The sequence below is a fragment of the Pagrus pagrus genome (assembly GCF_965226575.1).
Source record: "Pagrus pagrus genome assembly, chromosome: 11".
Lineage (NCBI taxonomy): Eukaryota > Metazoa > Chordata > Actinopteri > Spariformes > Sparidae > Pagrus > Pagrus pagrus.
Window position 1 is genome coordinate 14,893,242 of NC_140195.1, and position 16,646 is coordinate 14,909,887.

Below are 16,646 nucleotides of genomic sequence, written 5' to 3' on the forward strand. Positions count from 1 at the left end.
TGTAACAAAAGTTGATTTTTTTTTAGTCTCATTCCCAACTCATTAAAAAACTGACGCTTTGGGACGGTGGCCGACCCAACCTACGATCACAAAGCCTCAGTATTTGGTGAGTTGGGAATGAGACTCAAAAATGAACGTTTCTTATAAATAGGACCTTCACTGTTAAAAGTTACTCTAAAAAGCTCATAGGGGGGCAGCATATCACCAGAGTAACTGCTAACTGCTATACTCTTTGCTTTAGCTATTTACAGCTGGAGATACGAGTTGCTGTCAGTTAGTGAGCTCAGTCAGCCATGCAGCTAGTCGCTCTATTAGCTAGTTGAGTCTGCCCTGACCAAGGGTTCGGAGCACTGTGGTCTGGCAATAGGACCGGACTCAGCAGCCTTGCAGTGAAGAAGGCCGGACCAGGACCAGAACACAACCGCAAGCCAGTAGGACCACAGGAAATACAGTGGCGAGGCGATTTACAGAGCAGAAGCCAAACAGTGGAAAGACAAACCAAGACATATTTGATTTGTTTTATTTTGCAATTAAGCTTGTCTTCGTTCGATAAGAGAGAGAAACTACAATTCAGGCATATGGTGGCATGTTTCAGTTTAATAAAGAAAATAGGTGTAAGAATATTGTGAACTGTAGGGAAATCGCAGCTCGCATACATCTTTCAATGGAAACTATGTGGGGCTATGCTATTGGACTGTCGACTTTTGAGGTACAAGTGGTATTGCGAGACAGGATGGGCAGGGACGAAGTGGTTAGCATGCTAACTTTAGTAGCTATTTCTGTAGCACAGTGCATACGTCTTGGATGTTAACGCTTGTTTCTTCACATTCTGTTGATAATGTTAGCTCATTTTTTGAATATTCTGAACAAAAATTCTGGCAATATCTTACTGATTTCTTGCCTAAATTGCATTCAAATGAAGACTAATGGCCATTTAAAGTACATTGGCAGACCTATATTGATGCAGAGTGCTGCATCCTGGAGCTTAAGAAGTCAAGGACAAAAGCTCACCACTCAGCCCTCCACCCATTACCGTCTCTCCGTCTCTCTGTATTCACAAGTGCAACTGTATACATCAAAGATTTCTCTCTTGCTCTGTGGCCACCTCCACATAGCTTTTCACTCCCATCAAGGGTCTCATTCACTCTTCACCTTTGTTTAAACATCTTTATTGTCACATTTGCTTGGCTACAGTGGCCCTTCCAAGTAAAATCTATTGTTTTTCGACATTTTTCTTCTCACAATAAATACCACAGTCTGCCTCCAGACTTGGGAGACATTAAAAATCCAAGTGCATATAACATCCCTGAGGAACAGCGAGAAACGCACTCACAGGGCTGGAGGGAGGGAGAATTTAGACTGCGGTAATTACCTCTAAACCTTTTATCTGCATCTAAGGAATCTTATTATTCAATTACTGGGACCAGAGCGCCTACTGTCAGCTACCGGCTCTACATGTGCTGGTCCCCAACGCCTCACCCACCCCCTTCGTTTCCTATATCACCAGCATTCTTTAGCTCTTCGCCGTTAGCGTAAACTACAGTAACAACAAGCACACATAAAGCTTACAAGCGCTACTACATAAAAGGAGTCCACTCCATTGTTCTTATTAAAGCCAATGAGCAAAGAGGGTTAGTGTGAGCAAATGGCCGAGAGTGCAGGGGAGCGAGGGAGAGGGCTACAGCGATTAATGCAGTGTTAATGCATTACATCAAATCCCTGGCACAGACAAGGTCTCTCATGGTGCGCAATACACAGGAAGGGATAAGGGTGGTCTGAAAAGCTTTCCATCCTTCATCTTCGGGTTTTATCTGGAGGTTAAATATAGTATTCTGATGTATGTAGAGAGAAAGAGACGGAGGCAGAGGGGAGAAAAGAATGAGAGGAGACATCTGTGACAGTATCAGAAATAGCAGCCTGCGACAGTATTTAGAGAAGAGTAGGCAGCGCTCGGCAGAGTCCCGTTTCTCTGTAAAAACAGACAGCAGGGCAGACTAATCCTCAAAAGTGTAACTACAGATCTTTAAAGGGAGAAAAGGATGAGGTAACCAGTGGAAAAGCAAAAAAAAAAGAAAAGCGCAGTGCTCATCTTTCCTCACTGTAAGTACAGTGCTGTGGGAGTGGGTGTGGGCCCAGTTAGCAACAGATGAATCACAAACCTGTAAAAGCTCTCTGGCTCTGGCTCGGGGCCAAACACCTCTAACATACACGTATAACAGCACAGTCAGGCCCACTTACACAGATGAAGAGTATATTTAATTGAATACTCCTATGGATGGATGGAGCAAGTTAGAGAAAGCCAGAGAAAGGGTGGGCAATCTCTTTAGTGCAGCAGGAAAGAGAGATTGCATCATCATGTCGCTCTATTAAAGGGTGCGACGTGCTCTGACTGCTGAGTGGCACACAGTGAGTCAGCTAGACCAACCAGTGGGAGACGCACACGCACAGACAGCCAACCTCTTAACATTTCAAAGTACACCTTATCATGATTTTATAATAGAATTGCATCTACGCTCAGTCCTGAGTCAAGCTATGTCCTTTTTAGGCTTTTTCTGAGCTCAGAGACAGCTGTGGACTTCAAAGAATGAAGTCACTCTGCCAGACCATTGGTCTATGAGCTTAAAACTGATATGTTCACATATTTCTGCAGGTTACTGATACTTGTCTACTTGTCCTCACCTTTTAAACGGTACACTGACTTAGCATTTATAATATTCATAGAGTATGACTTTCTTCAGTCATTCTTAAAACTTAGAAACATTTATTTTCTTTCTAACAGTATCTAAGATTAGTAGATTATACCACTGTTATTTACATCCACCCTTTTTTGTGTAAAGGAGACACATTATGCTTGATTTCCGATTCATAATTTGGGTTATTACAACAATAGATTCACATTTAATGCTCAAAAAACGCACACGTTTTCTTAAATTGTCCAGTATTACAGCACTGCATTCACTATTCCAACACTCTTTTTTAGCTCCTGTCTCTTTAAGGCCCGCCTCCCAGAATACCCAGTCTGCTCTGATTGGTCAGCTCACACAGGCCTGAACCAGCACCACTCAACGTGTCTCTAGTCAGCTTTGTCGTGTTTTTAGTTTCCAGTTAGCTTCACTTCCAGAGTAAATATAGGCATAAACTATGCAAATGTGTGACATGGTGACATAGTCTCTTGTCAAGAAGTCACAGAACTAGAGGCGGGACTACTGACAAGGCGTTTAGGCACATCTGGAGCAGTTTTTCATGCAGGGGAGGGGAGCTCCTGTGGGTGAAGACTTTAGGCTTTTTAACTTTCAAGATTTACATGCACAAGAACCAAACACGCAATAATAAGTCTCCTTTAATAGGAGGCCACAGCTAGGAAATGGTCAGCTCGGCTCAGCAAAAAGACTGAAAGCAGGGGATTAAGTGCATTTCTCAAAATTTAAACTATTCCCTTGACACTCCAAAGATCAGCATTTGATGCATCCTTCTACTGCTGCCCAGACACTACAGTAGCAGCAAAAAGTACTGACAGCTGGCATCCATTATCTGGTTTGATTTGTAATGTAATTTACATGTTAATATTTGATCAGTTTATTTATTTTAGGCGAAGTTCTTTTACAGCTTATTTTTAGACAGCGTCCAACATTTGCCAATGTTGGCTTCTTTTGTTAAAGATGTGTTATATAGGTTCTTGTGCATGCAGACAAACACTTGAAGTGCCCGCAACACCTCGTCAGTAGTCACGCCTGTATTTTCGTGACTTCTTGACATCACACTACGTCACCGTGTCACACATTTGCATAATTTACCTATGTTGGTACATGGTAGAAGTGAAGCTAACTGGAAGCTGAAAACAAGACAGAACCAACAGGAGACATGATGAGTGATGCTGGTTCAGGCATGTGTGAGCTGAACAATCAGAGCGGACTGGGTATTCGGGAGGCGGGACTTAAAGAGACAGGAGCTAAAACAGAGCGTTTTACTCAAAGGGGGAATACAGTGCTGCAGCACTGGACAAAGTAAGAAAGCTGGTACATTTTTTTGGAGTATTAAGGCATGTAAACCTATTCTAGTAGTAACTGAAAAAAAATTATGAACCTGAAAATGAGCATAATGATTTCTTTAATGAAAAATAAAAGCTATAGCCAGCCCTATGCTACTGTCCCTATTTCTTTCGAGGGTTCATTTAAGGTTCATCCAACCATTCCTAACGTATTCCCAGCTTGCAGGATCACAATGCACTGTAAGTTCCTGATACAAGAATCTTGTCGGCCAGAGTTCAATGGATGAAAGGAGACTCGTTGTGGTCTATCTGCAGTTCACTCAGCCGAGGACTCACGGGATGCGCAGCACAAAGCTAATAGGACTCCAGTGGAACTATCACTCCCCTTCCTCTCTGTCTGTCTGTCGCTCCCTCCTTTCATCTATACTTCTCATTTCTCCCTCTCCATCGCCCAGTCCCCCGCAATCAATCTTTAACATTTTCTAAGCTCCATTTCACTCTAAAACCCCATCTTCGAAATCGAAGTCTTCAGACGCTTCCGACTGCCTTCATTTTTGACTTTGCCTTCCTCACTCCATCCCATCGCTTGTGATATAAGCCGTTCTGGCCCAGTGGGAAATGAGATTACTGGGATCCATATAGCTACGGACCACACGTTCCATTACATAATGCAGACGGACAGACAGAAGGAAAAAGTGATTGTGAACGCATGTTTGTGTTGTGAGAGTGTGTGTGTGTGTGTTAGTGTACATTGGATTAAGGTCATTAGAGTTTTAGCCTTCCAGAATCGTGGTAAATGTTGGGAGGATGGCCAGGCTGCATCATTAAATACGTTTTTTCACTCACTGAAAACCCACACACATGCATGCACACACACACACACACACACACACACACACACACTCACGCTCTACTGAGTGGTAAGCAACGTCTACATGACATCAGTGTGTGCATGTCTTTTCCACCCACAGGTGGCAGTATTGCTCAAGCTTGCTCTGGTGAAACACTCATAAAATTATAATGTTAACAGCTGAATATTACAGTAAGTTATTCTTAAAACATGCAAAGAAAAGAACATATGGAAAATGTATCTTTACCGCACTACTGACAGACGGAAGAAATGAAAATATGCAGAAAAAATGGACAAGGAATGATACAGGAAACAGTGCGGTGAGTGTAATGTGTCCTGTATTCAAATTAGTACTTTAATAAGCAGAAGTACAGAAGTAGTAGTAAGCAAGGTTGTTAAAGTATCAGAAACATCCTGACAGTATTATATTATTTGCTTATTTAGATTAGATTTTATAAATGGATCATAATGACCCAGGCTCAATTTGTGCGTTTAACTGTCATCTTCAAAGTAGCTACTAACTAAACCTGTCATATTAAATATAGTGGAGTAAAGCTACAAAGTAGCATATAATCAAAGTACAGAGTTAGTTTCCACCACTGGTTTGTTGTGAAATGTCTCCCTTATTGATTTCTGGCAGAAAATGTGCTTCAGAATTTGCTTCAGTTCTCGAAACTGGATTAAACCGGTCTACTTCACGCATCCAGATATATGGTTTTGTGTGCTTATGAGTGCATGCATGCATCACTGTGTGTATGTGTGTGTGAGTGTGTGTGTGTACCAAGAGATCCAGTCCTGTGCAGGCTCAGGAAGGCTCTGTCTCTTTCCAGCCCCCCACCCAGCTCTCTGCGCAGGGCGGTGCGGCCCAGATGACCGGCATATTGACGCAGGAAGGAGGGAGCGCTGTGTGAGGCGGGAGGGTGCACGGCGCACACCACCATGGGCTCTGAGACACACGATGCCAGACGGACAGCCGGAGAGAGGGAGCAAACGAAGGGAAAGAAGAAAAGAGTGCGAGAGAAGGCGAGAGAGTGAGGAGAAAGCAGGTTGGCACGGATGAGAAAGAGAGACAAATAAATAAAGGGAAAGAAAGGTGTATGAGTTGAAGAGAAAGCAGAAGAGAACAGAAGCAGCAGGGCAGAGACAAAAATTGTGGGGAGGAACGGGAGAAAAAGAGAAAGAGGAAAAAAGACGACACAAGGTCACAAAGAGACCAGAGACAGAGAGGAAGCAGAACATGTAGGAAAAGTACAATATGTACTAGTGATAGATAAAAAGGTGGGAATGCATACAGCTGCTGCACTCATGTTAGAAGAGAAAACAGTTGTGAAACACAGTCATAGAAATAGCCATCAAAGAGTATGAGGCATGAGGAAATGCATAGTGGAAAATAGTGTTGAGTCATAGACTTATAAAGACTGATTGTGAAAACCGGAGAGTCAGAGAAGAGACATGCTAGAGGCCCTTTGGGAAACAGGACTACAATATAATATTGAGCTGTAACAGCTCAATTAAAGTCTGTGGGTCAGATTTAATCTTATGGATAAGCAAATTCTCCTCTCAAAGCAAAAACCTAACCCAACTCGTCACAAATGTGTGGGACACGCTGCCAGCATGCATGTATCATCGTCTCTCAGTCACATTCATTAGTATTAATGAGTCCTTTTGCAGAATGTGGGTGGAAGCCCACATGTCACATCTCCTATATTTCAAATAATCCTCAATTTTTCTCCACATGGCACTGTAAATTCCTCTGTGATCCCTGAGCATTAGGGTTTAATGTTCCTCTAAAATCCTCACATGATTCCCCTCACATTCCCGCCTCCGAGAACACAGTGGAGGAACAGATCTGAAGCCGGCGCCACATTGCTTCTAATTAGCACTTTGAAAAATGTGAGGCGTACTTTCTGCCGCCCTTTAGCACAGTCTGACTAAGATATATAGAGATGTGGAGGTCACTGGGGTGATACAGCAAGGGGGAAAGGCAGGAGGAGATGGTAAGTACAAGATGTGGAGCAGTGGTTAAAGTTTAATGTCCCTCTTCTCATCCTCTACATCACTTCCTCCATCCTACTGCCTCTCTCCTCCTTACTCCTTGTGCTCTCTGGAAAAGAACTGACATAGCTCGAGCTCTTGAAGACTAAAGAGAGATGTAAAAATAGGAGGAAGAGGACACAGAAGGCAGGGAGTGAAATTAATCAGGTATGGAGGTTTAGATGTTGCAGCCTCGGAGCTTATCACAACAACAACAAACATTATCACTCCCTGTACTCAAACCGCAAAGCAGCCGACATCTCTAGCCTAAAACACAGCACAGCTATATTTGAACAACGACACCTTTTTTCTTGTTCTCTCACTGTCTGTCTGTCTTTACTCGTTCTTTTTTTGCTCAGACAAAAGCATCCACTGAAACAAGAGGCAACCTCCCTCACTCTGTGTTCTGACCTGGTTTCCGTCTGGAGCCAGAATAGGACACAAACAAAAACACACACACACACACACACACACATAAACACACACATAAACACACACACACACACATACACACACACTGTTTATGTTAGGTGAGGTCTTTGATTTTGCCATAGAGAGCCCTGCAATCCTGGAAGACGCCCAGCAGATGGCACCCAGAGTTTCTGAGAATGACATTGCTTTTTTTTCCCCCTTCATGTGAATACACACATATGTATCTGAAATCACAACAAAGCTTTGTGAATTCAAATCCATTTCCAGTATGCTACTTCCCTCAGTCTTGAATGATTGACCAGTGAAAGAAAAGTGAACAGACGGTGATGAAGCTGATGATGAGGTGAAGATGATGATGTCTGTATGACTTCATGAGATTAGTGCATAAAGTACGACGGGAACATACTGTTATATGAGATGCAACATACAACAACAATTACATTATTTCAGGGTGTTGTTTACTGTGAATAAAAGACATACAACCATGGAGGACCGCAATATCTGCTTTTGCATAACCTTCCTACATCTCCTTCAAGGATCAGTCATGACCTCTATTTTGACTCCCTCTCCACCTACACCATCATTTGCAACCACTACATCAGTTAATGCTTCTCTGTGTACTCAAAAAGCTCCAGATGAAGTCTAGAACTGTCAGAGCCCATGAGAAAGTGCTCTTTAATAACATGGTCAGCCTGCTCCTGTGGGTGACTGTAGCCATAACAGATGTTGAAATCAAACTAATCACTGAGTGACTCCCAAGAGGGTAATGGAGGTGACACAATTACTCTTCATCATAATGACAACACACGCTGCCTTGCTACCTAAGCTTTCTCCTCCGTTTCTTACATTATGATCTGAGATACTGTATGTACATGCAGTATACAGACGAATACGGCAAACGATTTGTGTGTTCTGCCATCTAGCGTCGCCGCCATTACTGCGGTGGCAAATCAGCGCCTGCTGCTACCTGCAGCATGTGGGGTTGGATTAAAGACACTCGACAGTGACCCCCAGTTACTGATGAGGTAACTCATATGGATGGAGATCTTAATAATATAATTTGAAGATTTTACATATAACACATTGGTTATGCTAATAGTCTGAATGGATAATGAGAAATAGAGAAAAAACCTGACCATCTGCCACAAGTATTGTGTAATACACTGATGTTACAGTACAAGCTGAATAATAAAACAAGAGCCGCATTTAATCATTACAGACGTTTGCCACTACTGTTGAAGCAGCTGGGAACTATACAGGTTCTTCCAGATTTTACAGACACTGTTGTCAAAAGTAACATTACATAGAAAGTGAAGGTGAGAGTAGTTCACTTATTTGAAGAGCTTGTATTCAAACGCGCAGATATTGTACAGAGACGCCACCGCACTAATGGCAACTTGACTTATTCTGGTACTTTGCTGGATTCATGCATAGATAAAACGCACATCTGCATGAGTATTGCACACATAAATTATTCACATGAAAGATATTTGAGTTTGTGTGTGAGGTGCTTCTGTGTACCTGAGTGCGACTGCACTTGTTCACATCTCTCACCATTGTCCCTGGCTGCGGATGGCTCGTCCAAGGCCATCTGCTCAGCCAGTTCAGACAGGGAGTCGTCGACGGGCCGAGCGCTGCGTAGAGACATGGACAGCCTCCGCTTGATTATCTTCATTCTGTCCATCTTCTCAACCGCACCACCGGGGCCCACAGGCCTAAGGGAGAGGGGAGGAGACAACAACCAACATCATCATTATCATCATCAGCACCACCTGCATCCCCATCATCATTACCACGGCCATTGTTCTCATTATAACCATCAACAGCTACATCCACACTGCCACGTTAATCTTCATTGTACAGTGAAACTACTGCAGTGCAGCCTCGGCGCATTTTCCGCAGTTCTTTGGGCTCCCGATGATTGTGTTTGCTCACGCAGCGTGTGTTCTCATTGTTATGTATCCCAAGTGCAAACATTGCAGAATAAAAGACACACAGAATGAGAGAGCAGACCCACAGAGACACAGAGAACGAGAGAGAAAGAGAGCAACAAACAAAAAAAAATTACAAAAATAACATGGAAATGGCTGACAATGCAGCTCCCAAGAGGTTTCAGACAAGGGTGGCTCTCCCAAATGAGCTGTGATTGACATACATGTTAGTGGCTCTTCCATTAACTATCCACACTGAAGTCATGGCATTCAAGGCAGTATTATTGACAAAATTATCATCAGAATAAACTTTTTCCTGCTCTATACACTATCTATGGCTGACAGTAACCTAAGCTTGTGTACTGTGATGGAGAGCTAGTTTCAAATAATGTATAAAATGAATGTGGAGAGAAGAGAGAAGCATCCCATCCTCAAAAAAAATGGGAGAAAAAGCACATATTGTTTTTCCAGCAAAGTGCTCTTCATATTCACCCGCCTGTGACCCGCCTATGTGTATTGTGTATTTGTGTGTTTATATCTCTTAACGTCAGAGAGCTTTCAAAGTTATATATATTGTTCAGAGTGCCCCTCAGCTGACTTTTAGAATCTGGTTTATGAGTGTATGTACAGTATATGTGTCTTTGCATGTGTGTAGTTATGTGTTGAAGTCACTTTGTGTGTTGTGTTTCTCTTCGCTCTGCTTCACGGCCCTGGAGGTAGAGGCAGCTATGGCAGAGTATATCTGTCCCCCTTCCACTTCCTGCTACTTCTATCTCTAACCCATAAGGGCTGGAGAGCTGACATGCACAAGTGCGCGCACACACAAACACACAAACACACACACACACACACACACACACACACACACACACACACAGAGACAGGGCACCCACTGCCTTTCTCTTTGTGTCCAACCTTGGAGGCTTCAACAAAAGCCATTCATCCTTTCAGGCTCTCAGTCTTTCAGGCCTATTAGAGACAGCCAGTGCTCTGAGGGAATTCAAACCCAGTGATCCTCACTCAGGACGACTGGCTTTCTTTCACCAGAAGATGCGCTTAGGCGAGTATCCATTGCTAACAACATTGCCTCTGCCAATTTACATGAGCCCAGCTGGATGAGGTTTACACCTCAGCCGAAGGCGTTTCTCCAAAATGGAAAAAAGTTTAAAAAAAAGGGAACAAAAGAACGACTCGCATTCATTTCATAACATCCGTCACCCATGGATTATCAGTATGGAACGAATCTCCCTCCCCCCTCATTTGCATGTTTTCCCAGACTTCACTAGAGAAGAATCTCCCTTGGACAAGGAGACTTGGTTCTCCTCGTGCGACACCGCAGCCGTCATCCGCAAATTTTCAGAAATAAATGACTCACATTACGGGGGAACAGTGATAATATAATGCACCACTTATTATCCAGATAAATACATACCAGTGTTATCACCAACACACTTATGCTCACATCCAGGCATGTGCACACACATGGACAGACACAAAGTAATTTCTAATTTCACAGTCTTCATCTTATCTCTGTTGAATTTGCACAAACAGTGATGAAGAGGGAATCTCATTACCCAGCAGCTCATAAAGGGAAACACATCATTGTACCCCTATATATTTTAAATGTAGCTGAAGATTTCCAATTTTATTTCAAATATGACGAAGTCAGGTGCAGTCTAGCTAGTAAAGAACAACACAAAAGAAGCAAACAACATTTATCTTATTGAAATATTTAACCAACTTGCATATTCCTATCTAGTTTGTAACTTTTTCCATCTGCTTAAAATAATATTTTATGAAACACCAGATCCACTTGTCAACTTTGTAGTAGTATCATTGTGCCTTGATTAAATCTAGCCTTTTATCGTTTAATGCATCATGCAAATACATAAACATTTCTGCCTGGCAACTGCATGAAAGTGGCTTTTAATTACTTTCTACCCCAGTTTTTGATGCTATTTTTAATATATGTAAATCTTTGCTGCAATGCCACAACATGAGCTAATAGTGAGGCTGCATTCAGAAACAGACTTTCACACACATTTTAGAGTGTACAAGTGTATGTGTTGGTCAACTTGTAAAACAAAAAAAAGTTCCATGAAGAATAAAGTGTTATGAATGCGCGTTGGATGTTAAGTGTTGTCTGGTGCAGATGGAGGTGGCAGTGTGAAGAGCTTGGCAGAGGCACAACAGTGAGTGGGATGAGACATGTGGCTCCAGGCTGCAGCATGTGCAGGCCACACTCACCAGACACCCGGTAAACCACCGACAACGCTGATGCATAACTCCCACTAAACGCAGGGACACACTCCAGATGACGGAGGCCGCTCTCACTCCTTCAACCACGCTACAAGCGCTTCAGCTGTTTGAGTTGTGTTTGAAAACGCTACAATGAACTGTTAATGAATTCAGCGGCTGTGCGATAAAGCAAACACAAACGAGCAAAGGTTAATGGGTTAAGTGATACAAACCAAGAACAACTAAAACCCTCGCCATCTTTGTATTATAGTTATTTGTGTTTGTTAACAGCCTGTGAGCACGTGCACGTGTTTCTGCATGCCTGCGTGGGTGGTTGCATGGATGTGGTAGAATGGAGGTAAGGTGAAGTGACACACCCCTGAGGAGGACAGGAGGAGGAACACGGTCTGATTTATTCAAGACACACACCATTTGGGTTGCTAGGTTACAGGCCCAGGCTGGAACCGCAGTTTGTCTCTGAGGTAAGGAGAAGAAGAAAGGAGACAGAGAGAGGCGAAAAGCTGAGAATTCACATTTTACATCTCTCCCATCTCCCCTTTCGTTATACTCTCCCCCCCGTGCACACACACACACACACGCTCTCACACACACATGCTCATGTCAGCTATAAAAACTTCCAGCCCTCCAGTGCTTGGGATGCCACACAGTGCTGCAGCACGCGATCCTTGCCAGCCTTGCTCCGGGATTCCTCTGCCAATTATGCCTCGGCTAAAGAATGAATGGACCTGAGGACCTGAGTCTGCAGTATACACAAACACTAACTAGCTGGATGTTCGACACACACATTTAAAAACAGAAACTACTTCTATCAAGCCGGAAGAGAAGATTTCAATAACTTGCGAGGCCATGATGTGATATTGTCTTTCCTCCTCCTCCTTTCCTTTTCATGACAAACAAACAAGCGTTCTTCGGCATTTCAGTGGCACATGAATCATACGCATGCATGCACTCGCATACAATGTGGCAGAGTGGAATGGGCACTCAGTGGCACTCCGAACACCGCTTGGCGCAGCGGCCTCAGGATGCATGAGTAATGCACAAATCTGCCCAACTACAGAATCCTACACACATTCACACAAACACGCGCATAAACCAAAAGATAACCCAAGAAGTAGTCTATTCTCCTCATAAGCCCATTGGCTCCTGCTCAGCAGCTCTTCTGTCACTTAACCCAAATCTGCAGAGTTAGATGAGAGGAAGGACTTACGGAAAGAAGATCAATGAATAAGCGGAAGGACAGGACTTCAAAAAGTCGAGGGATGAGATCTGAAATATTCCATCCACTTTCAGCCACAAGAGGAGAGAGTCTTCCTCTATGATTTTGGGGCGATCTGACTCAAAGGGGTCACTCAAAAATAGCTTTGACCACACTTAAGGCTGGATAATAATGGCTGAAATCAATGTCGCAATATTAAAAGGAATATGTTTCCCAATATATTGTCCAATAATAATCATCAAATTCCCGTAATGACCTCCACTGTTAGTTATTAGATCAGGTGAAACTTTTCACACGCATACTCTAAATGTAAACATGTACAATTAACTTTGCAGAAGTCATTTCAAAGACTGAAATTTGTAGAATAATAACGCAGTATGATTGTATCATCATGATGACTCCACTGAAAGTTTGTAGATGACAGCACTGAATAAGTGGACAGGCAAAACATCATTATTTAGCATCATTAGACATTTTAATTATCATGACTGACCTGGCGCTCTTGTAAATAGTCTCAGTGAAACCCCTCCTGGTTAAAAGATGTCATTGTATGACCACAGAATAATGCACAAATGTGTAACATTCAAACCAGAAGACACAGTTACAGGGACGACCTATGCAACTGTACAATACTTGGTTTTAGGACTGTGCACAAGCCCCACTTGGCAACACACAACAAAAAGGTAACACAAGTCTTACAAGTCTGTATCGTGTTTTAAAAGACTGCAAAATATGATGAGGCCCTAACCAAAGCTGTAGTCAATTACTGTAATAAGACAGGATATGCAGTAGTAACACATGGCTATTATTGGTCTGAGGTGATTAGTGAGGTTATTTTTGCTTTGGATGTAATGATGGATAGGCATGATTTCAATCTGGACATCCCACACTTAGATGGACATCAATAATTTAGAGCTAAATGATACTCCCAACACGCCTCCGAGAAATGAAGTGTTCAGAGCTTTTGCTAAAGGCAATAATTAAAAAAAAAAAAAATCTAAGTCGCTGTTATTATACTACTTCCACATATCCATCAGCGGACATCCACGAGGTTATCGACAGCACTGCGGGACCGGACTGTCACATCTGCGGACGAGCGAAGCCCCCTGACCATATCCCACGTAACGAGGCATGACTGCAGGCACAGCGCACATAAGTGGGCAGCGAGCAGCCGCACGATAAATATCACGGGACTCAGACCAAAATCGCGTCGGGGCCTGGCAGGCAGAGATCTACCTTACAGGCCTTTTGCATTTTCGGTCAGCTCCTCTCTCCGCGTGTTTTCCTGACGCAAGTATCCGGGAGGGGGAGAGTCAGGCAGGGCAAAGAAAAGTTACACAGCCGCCCGGGATACACTCGGAAACTCATGGAAATGGCACCGGGATCATCTCTGAGGGGATCCCGAGGTTGTGATTGTGGATTTGTTTTACATGTTAGGGAACCCGGGACGATCACAAGAAGTCAAATATAAGACTATAGCTCAAGGGAGTTAAATCTGAGTCGGTCTGTGTCCCGTGTCGCTGAATCACTTCTATCTGCTGTGGTGTTTTGAACTGTCGGGTCTGTTTTAACGATTTTGTATCAACATTACTTCCACTTGCGCAATACAACCCAGAGAAAAAGCACGTAGCACCTTTTTTGTTTTCACGAACCAAAGACTAACTCCACCACCTGCAATGTCAGGTGATAGGACAACCCCTGGTTGTGGTTCGCTTTCTTGACGTCCCGGACATTGTCAATACGGGATCGCCAAAAGCGTGGAGAGAGGACATGAACTGTGCTGTAGCGCTGCCACTGACCTGCTTGTGCTTCTGCTGCAGGAGACTATTGTTCCGCTTGTGTGTGGTAATCCAGGCGGCACGCTGGGATGAATCCACTGCGACAAGTTCCTCCAACTACTTTGCTGTAAAAACGCACCAGATCGCTTGAAAAAAAGTCAGGTGAAGTCTTATCCCTGTGTCGCACGGCGTGCCGCAGTGTCCCGTCGCCCGAGCGAGTGCATCGTTGACCGGTAATAACGCGTTATTCGCCTTCACTTTCGCTCATAAAAACAGCACCGTCCCGTCCCGGCGATGATCAGCCATATCGCTGCTGCTGCTGCTGTGTGGATCCCAAGTGGAAGCAGTGGCGTGATCCCGGAAAACACCGCAAGGGGTGTGTGAGTGTTTGTGTGTGTTTGAGAGGGACTGTAAATGTGTGTGTGTGTGTCAGACTCTCCAACCCCCTCACTCTCTGTGTGTCTCTGTAAAATAAGGGGGGTCAAATAGATTGATATAAGGGGCAATGCCACCGGGGAAATTAGCCTTCATTATCCAAGCTCCATTCCCATCTAGATGCGCACCTCAAGAGAAATTCCTTGTGAATAATGCATGGGCTGAAAATTATGGAAATCCAACAGTATCGTCCATGCTTAGCTGGCACCGACATGAGCAAAATAAAGCTGAGCATAAGGATAATTATTTGGCTTGCAGCGTTGAAATTGGCTGATTTTTTTCCCCTTTGGTCCCAAAAACTGAGAGACTGCACTCACACTCATACACATTGTTACCGGCCACAATGTAACACAGGAATAGTTGACTCAACTGGATTACATTGAATTAAGTTTTTAACAAAGCAGGTAGACTTGTATCCATTTGATTTAAATTGGCTACAGGGTGACTTCTCTGTGAAGGTCTGATGCCAAACAATTCACATTATATTCCTCAAAATGTTTCTGAATCAAATAAAAGCGATTAAAACTAAATTATTAGGCCACTTTTTCTTTTTCCAGGGGATCACCTGGATCCCCAACAATTACGTCAGAAATCACAGATGACACAGCAACTCAGTTGATGAGGAGGGCTCTGCCTGCTGGTCTTCATCGCCACCGTGTGGTTCATTTCAGTAAAAGCAGCATATTTTCATTCATGAGCCAAAAAAAAAAAAAAAAAAAAAGTCCTATGTAGGGACGCTACAATCAATAACATCAAATGCATTTTTGAAGCCTGTAGGAACAGAATAAGTAGCCTATCAAAAATGCTGTTGCTTAAAGGCTTGGTAAAGTTGGTTTATAGATTGTTTAACAAGTAATTTACTTATACCATATTTACTTTAATAAGTCCTGAAACTCTCTAAAAGTGGGTGCAGATGTGTTAGGCCTAATATTATATGCAGCATGTCACAAAAATACAAAAATGACTAGAGGGTTTTGAAAGCTGATTTAGCTTTTTATTAACATCTTCTGTGGCCTGTGTGAGGACACTTTCCAATGTCTGAAAGAAAATCTGCGATGCTGTCATATAATAATAATAAGGGTTATCTTATTTACCATTCTTAAGGCACAAGAATGGGGGGTTGGGTTATAGGGTTGGAGGGAAGAGGACATTTAGGAGACAGGGGTGTCTAATGAAAGCCACAGTCACGTTGCATTATGAGGAATGTAGGATCTAGAGTTTCTAGAGCTTGATCCATAGGCTACCGTAAGAGATTAAAGTCAAGACATGTCTGTCTCTGCTGCTTCGATCTTGACCATTCTTATGAAGTTTCCCCAATTTTAAAGTGCAATAGGCAGCTTAATTGCTGGAATGGGATTGACAATATCGGGCCTGTGTCCTGGCAGTGTGTAGGATTTGAAGCAACATAATGAGTAACTTAAAAAAATAACAGAAATGTCACATAACTAACTGGGATTCAGATTTATGACTTATAACCTAGCTATTGTCACATCCTGTGTGGCGCAATCCTGGAAAGTAAATTTATTCTGAGACAGCTAACTTACTTTCTACTTAACATGGCGGTAAAGGTGCACTATGTAGTTTTTGGTGAGAAAATTTAATCAGGAGAGAAAAAACATTTATTGATTAATTTTCATGACTGAATAAACCAGATAAAGAAACAGTTACAGTTTTACTTTGTTTATATTTGCAGGACCCTTCCAAGCAGCCACCCACTGATGAC

The 16,646-nt window shown here is 42.9% G+C and overlaps 1 protein-coding gene across 7 annotated transcripts in view; it reads right to left on the reverse strand.

Annotated features, from left to right (window-relative positions):
- The window catches only part of LOC311264825 (cyclin-dependent kinase 17-like), a 45,696-nt gene that overhangs the window by 27,922 nt on the left and 1,128 nt on the right, over nt 1-16,646 (reverse strand). For 2 of the 7 annotated variants that reach the window (XM_084365951.1, XM_084365952.1), the window contains exons 2-3: nt 8,826-9,019; nt 5,620-5,784 (exon numbers count right to left, since the gene is read on the reverse strand). In XM_084365951.1, coding sequence (XP_084222077.1) covers nt 5,620-5,784; nt 8,826-8,988 — 328 coding nt within the window. In that variant the 5' untranslated portion in view covers nt 8,989-9,019. Of the gene's footprint in view, nt 1-5,619; nt 5,785-8,825; nt 9,020-14,509; nt 15,029-16,646 lie in introns of those variants that run through there. The other 5 variants (XM_084365953.1, XM_084365950.1, XM_084365954.1 and 2 more) reach the window with 5 other exon arrangements.